This window comes from Erythranthe guttata, chromosome 12, assembly GCF_056151865.1.
Source record: "Erythranthe guttata isolate IM_541 chromosome 12, IM_541, whole genome shotgun sequence".
NCBI classification, from domain to species: Eukaryota; Viridiplantae; Streptophyta; class Magnoliopsida; order Lamiales; family Phrymaceae; genus Erythranthe; species Erythranthe guttata.
Genome location: NC_142544.1, coordinates 13,876,522 through 13,882,213, shown reverse-complemented (window position 1 = coordinate 13,882,213; position 5,692 = coordinate 13,876,522). Strand labels below are relative to the sequence as shown.

Here is a 5,692-nt window from a genome sequence, read left to right as displayed (position 1 = left end):
ATAAATAAAGCTCAGAGGGTTACTGATGTTTATCTATCTCATTGGTCGGACTATATCATCTGGCAATGTACATGTACACTAGGTACTGCTGCTCTCAGTTTCAACTTTGAATCCTAAATTATGTTTTTATTTCTTTTAAAGAAAAAGATAAATAAATAAGTTTATGTATTCATTTTTTTATTAAGTCGGATGAATCTTTTCTACTCTTAACAACAACAGGAGATGCAGAAAGACTATTTATCTTATCCGAAAGCAAAAAATCGTTACTGTCCAGAATCCCGATTTCATTGTCTCTTGACAAAGCATCTGATTTTCCACCCATTATCTGCACTGTTAAACTTCCACCTGCCAGAAGATAGTTACAAGATAAACATATTAGTATAATCTCGAATATAAACTACGTTAATTAATGGACATGGTCCTTTCGTTTAAACAGAAACCAATCTAAAATGTAACTATACAGGTATCAAACCCCGCTCCCGACAAAAATTCTAGCTTCCAACTTTAAAAACGATTACTTAGGAACAGAAACAGGTATGAAATGCAGGACCGTCTCTGTTTTTAAAAAACTTTTTCAAAAGATATGGCTCTGCAATTCGAGGACTAATTACCAAATTGAGTCGTATATTTTCAGATGAAATAATAAAATCGGTGCTTAATAATACATTGGGATAAATTTAATACACTTATCAAAGAAAAAGGAAAGAGTGTTGTACCAAGCACAAGAGCAGCTCCAATCCATCCACCGAGACCCCATCTCTCACCAAGAAAAAACCAAGCAAATCCAGCACCCCATACTGGTTCCAATCCATATATAATTGCAGCTTCTGTCGCGGAAACATCACGCATGGCGGACATCTGGATATAGTAATTTCCATATCAAACAAATTTGATAATATAGATTTCAAACCCCAACAATTAAAAAAAGGGTAAATTACGGGCACCCTAAGTTAAGACTAAATAACTAACAAATCCCTGTGGTATTGGTAATTACAAATACCCCTAGGCTATTTCTCCGTCTTACAAAACATCTTTACGGAGTTATGAGTAACGGAATCTTGAAAATGCCATGGAATATTCGCTCTGAATCTCCAAATCTAATTTTGTAATATTTTGTATGCATGTGTAATGACAAAAGAAACCAGTAACATACTAATAAATCCAATTTCTAATTGGAATATAAATTAAGATAACACATTTGTTCCTTGAGAAACGCAATTGTTATAGCAACTCAGTTCAATAAGGGCTATAGAAAGATCAAGAAAACGTACCTCTACCCACAAGCACAAGCCAGTCGAAAAAATGCCAGTATAAAGTGCAGGTAACCAAGGAAATGATGAAATCCAATCCAAAACTGTAGCCCATGTCCAAGAAAATGGATTTGATTCTAGAATACCACCACCGAAACAGCCTTCGACAAAATACCAAACAGTTGATAGAAGCGCAACAACGCATACCTAGAGAATTCCATAGTCGAATTTACATGACAACGATAATAAAATGGAAGTAAAACTGCACAAGTTATATATATATATATATATATATATATATATATATATATATATATATATATATATATATATATATATATATATATATATATATATATATATATATATATATATATATATATATATATATATATATATATATATATTCACTAACCTCATATCCAAGGAGAGCCAGGACATTCTCTCGTTTTGTACGTCTTGATATATGCTCAGTTCTTAGCATGTGAATCCCGAAAGACACAGCACTTAAAAAGTTTAACAAGTCTCCAATCTGTAAACAACAATAACAAAAATAAACACTTTGCATCAGATTTTATTCCAAATATATATATTCATGAAAATAAACAAAAAAATACGTACACACGGAGGTGATCCGCTCGACTCTAGCATAGCAACCCCTACTAAAGACATGAGAGCTCCAAACCAGGTACGAGCAGGTATTACAGATCCAAGCATGCCATCAATCAACGGCACAACAATTACCTGAACGTCATTTTACCAAGATCTTCTTACAGTTGACAAAAAAATTATCGGCTATATATAATATTCAGACAGTTTCGTACAAGATGTTCTTACAGTGAACATGCAAATAAACGATGCCCGTCCAGCGTCAGACGTGACAAGTCCAAGCGCTTGCAGGATGTACCCTAAGCTAGCCCAAAATCCCAATTCTATCCCTGCACGACGAGTACGAGCATCACTTCTTGCCCAGTATACGAACGGGATAAACGGAATTGTAGCCAAAACAAATCGGACCACGGTGAAGGCCTTGGGATCAATAATAGCTTCAACTTCCTTCACAATTGGAATGTTACTGGCTGCAACATTGTCGCAGATGATAAGTTAATTTAACTTTTTAATGTCGTAATCTGTTTAATTAAAGCAGAGACATCTCAAGATAATCGATAATCGCTCTGTCAATAATTTGGATATTAGACAATAGTTTCCTACTCAGCAAATAACAAGTTTTCTGTTGAATGACCACATCAACAAAAAAAACTGAAGTTGCAAGTGAAATGTATGATTAATATTAATATCTCCAATACGCCCCCTTAAATGCAGGCGAATTACATTTGAAATATTCGAAATAGGTGGCGGTGGGTTCAAACTCAATACCTTCATTTAGATACCACGTTGAATGACCACCTCAACTAAAAGCTTAAGCTGTTAGTGAAATGTATCGTTTAATATTAATATCTCCAATATTTTCAACCACCATTAGTATAGAGCAAATTATAGATTTGCAACATTTATTATTTGTTCGGCTCTCACAAGATTTGCATACATATTCCATTGCATATACCAAAAACAACATACATTCAAAAGTAAATCGCATTTACATAATTAAGATGGGGTGACGACAATAATCGCATTTAAACGTAACACTTCCAAAGAAATTTATTTGGTTTCACAAAAGGGGGGAAAATAAATTTCTATATCACATATATCATTTTCTTCTGAATCCAATGAATAAACACACCACGAATCAAGTGTTCTACCACGGAATGACTAAAACTACTAAACCAAATAAAATCGAAAAAAAATCATACGAAAAATCACAAATTTTCAGAATCTCACCGTAAACAAGTGTGATTGCGTTCAGCAAAATGATGCCCCTTACTTTCGGTGACAGAAAGAATATTCTCCGCCACAATGCTCGCTTTCCGAACAACCATCTGAAACCCAACCTTTTTTCACCGTTCAATAAAAAATTGTGCACTTGCTTAGTTTCCGAATCAACGGCGATTGTTTCGACCGGTTTTCTTCTGAGTTTCTTTGTCGCATTACTCGAACCATTGTTGATACCACAGCCACAGGAAGAAGATGAAGAATAGTTGAAATTTGAAGACCACGGAATAATACGACGGCGTTTCGTGTAAAAGAGTGGGAAACTCGTGGAGGAGGAGAGAGAAACCGTGGTAGTCGTGTGGTTGAGCGGCCACCGCAATGGCGAAGCAGCAGCCATTGATTGGTGGAGCTCACCTCAGCTGTGCGAGGCACGCTCGCTGTAAGATCTCTCTTACCCGTCAATCCTCTCTCCAGTGCATACGGTACAGTACTTGGTAATTAGGGGAAAACTTTTAGCTAGTAGTACTAGGAATACTTTGGGAATCTGAGATATTTTTCTTTATAGTGTTTTTAATTTTTATTTCTATTTTATTTTGAAATAAGGGTGAAAATTGGAACGGAGTTATCTTATTCTATCTATTCCCATCGGATTTTTATTTTATTATGAAAATGTTTTTCATTCGAAAGGGGCAAGACTCGAGGAGGGAAGAAGTCTGTTCTATCACAGTAAATTAAAGGATAGCTTTCAATTTTGACAATTTATAAGAAATTGATTTTAATTATATTATTTTATATTGCATTAATATACGGTTTTCCAAATAAAAGACCTTGTACGAAAGCTTTTAAAGTGTAATTATTTTTGTAAATTTATTTGTAAAATTAGAATTACTAATAATTCAGCTAGTAATAAATTTATGGACAGGGATAATATAGTAATATCACTCAGGCATTACAAATATGGGCTTATTTTATATACTCCTAAGAGGCTACTAAACTAGGGATAAACTCAAGTAGGATTCTTCCTTTGACATACCCCTGGAGATAGGAAAGTACATTACTACCCCGTAGTAAAAAGATGTTGTGAAGAAATAAATAATTGAACAAAATCAAATCTCACTAAAAGCGCATTTTCCCAAAAAACACAATTACACGAAACAAATCACACAGCAAAAAGATCGTCCTCTCCAAGCTTCCTTCCGCCACCGGAAACCGTCGAAACCGCAAGCCACCGTCGTTCACCTTCGTCCGACCAATATATCTACTCGCGCGTCTTCGCCGCCGCTTTAAAGGTCGTCGACGAATCCCAGAACAATGGTGAAAAAGGCAAAATCAGTGAAAAGAACAGGTAGTTTTTACGAAACTCTGTAAATGGGGTTTGACACCGTTTCTAGGTTTTTTTTTCGTCTCTTTGTTCTAATAGCACGAATGTAGTCCTATGTAGTCAGTGACTGTTCCATGTAGTTTTGTAATCTAACCAAAGATCTGATTTTGTAACCGAGGAAAAGCAAAACGGACTGCGGTTGAGAAAGTGGAAAACCTAGACACAGGTATTTTTCCTGTTCTTCAACATTTATTTCGATTTTCCCCAATTCTACACATTACCCATAGTTGTGTGTAGTTGTCTTAACGGTTAACCCGAAACCGGCGCAACTATGGATAATCTAAGACATTTGGGAACAACAACATGCGTAGTTATGTACAGTAGTATGTAGTTACATTTAGTTACGTTGTGTATTTTAACAGCCATCATCGTACAACACATGCCTATTTGGTTGATGCAGATGAAGAAACTTTGCTGGCGCGCCAGACACTGGACCAAGCGGGCTACAGTTCGCAGTACCATTTGAGGCTGCATAAAACGATTAAATTCTTCTCGGATCTTCACCTCCGACCAGGGCACTATCATTGCCTCCGACGTACACCATTTTACAACCTTGTCCTCCCCTTTGCCAAACACAAAACAAACGAGGCTTCAGTTACTGGAACGCAAACCAGTGGCTGAAAAATACTGAGGATTTACAATGCGAAAGCACAAGCATTTGTCATTGGAGGCAAGAATCTCACTTTCTGTATAAAATCTGGTCCTGTACGAATGCGTTTCGACAGATCCCAACGGCCAATTGACGGCCTCGTGCATTGGAAATTCCATAATTACAGTCAATTAACCTTTTCGGATGTAAAAAATCAGCTAACAACATCGTTGGCGATGAGGGAACAAGAAGACGTCGAGGACGTAATCAGGTTGATCGTCCTACACCTGATGTGCAACTGCTTTTTCAATTCATCACCAAGCATCGTTGCTTGGTGGATGTTCAAATATTGCGACAGCATAGTCAATATGGGCAGATACAATTGGGCGCGGGATTACAGAATTCTTATTAGACCATGTTAGATCATCCTCTGCTCATAAGGTGACAGGGTGCACACCATTACTGCTGGTGAGGATTCTGCATACGACGTTATCATATTTTATAGTAATATGTAGATACATATGGTAATGTGTAGTTATGTTCATGTAAATGCGTAAACACGTGTGCGTTTGGGTTAATAACTAACAATTCTTCCTGTAAAATTTGTGCAGTACTGGCCATGCGAGCACACTAATCTGATAG

The 5,692-nt window shown here is 36.4% G+C and overlaps 1 protein-coding gene across 1 annotated transcript; it reads right to left on the bottom strand.

Moving 5' to 3' along the window:
* Window positions 1–98: 98 nt before the first annotated feature.
* On the bottom strand, window positions 99–3,675 carry LOC105964125 (uncharacterized). Its single transcript, XM_012988637.2, has 7 exons — window positions 3,090–3,675; window positions 2,088–2,329; window positions 1,872–1,994; window positions 1,666–1,782; window positions 1,272–1,457; window positions 717–858; window positions 99–345 (listed from the first exon to the last, which is right to left on the bottom strand). Exons 1-7 carry the CDS (start codon window positions 3,475–3,477, stop codon window positions 170–172), a joined length of 1,374 nt encoding a protein of 457 aa, XP_012844091.2. The 5' UTR covers window positions 3,478–3,675; the 3' UTR covers window positions 99–169.
* Between the last annotated feature and the right edge of the window lie 2,017 nt (window positions 3,676–5,692).

Coding starts and splice junctions, on each gene's coding strand:
- LOC105964125 (XM_012988637.2), bottom strand. CDS start 3,477: ATGGCTGCTGCTTCGCCATTGCGGTGGCCGCTCAACCACACGACTACC. Junction 1,995..2,087: donor CGTTTATTTGCATGTTCACT/GTAAGAACATCT, acceptor AATGACGTTCAG/GTAATTGTTGTGCCGTTGAT. Junction 346..716: donor TGGAGCTGCTCTTGTGCTTG/GTACAACACTCT, acceptor ATCTTCTGGCAG/GTGGAAGTTTAACAGTGCAG.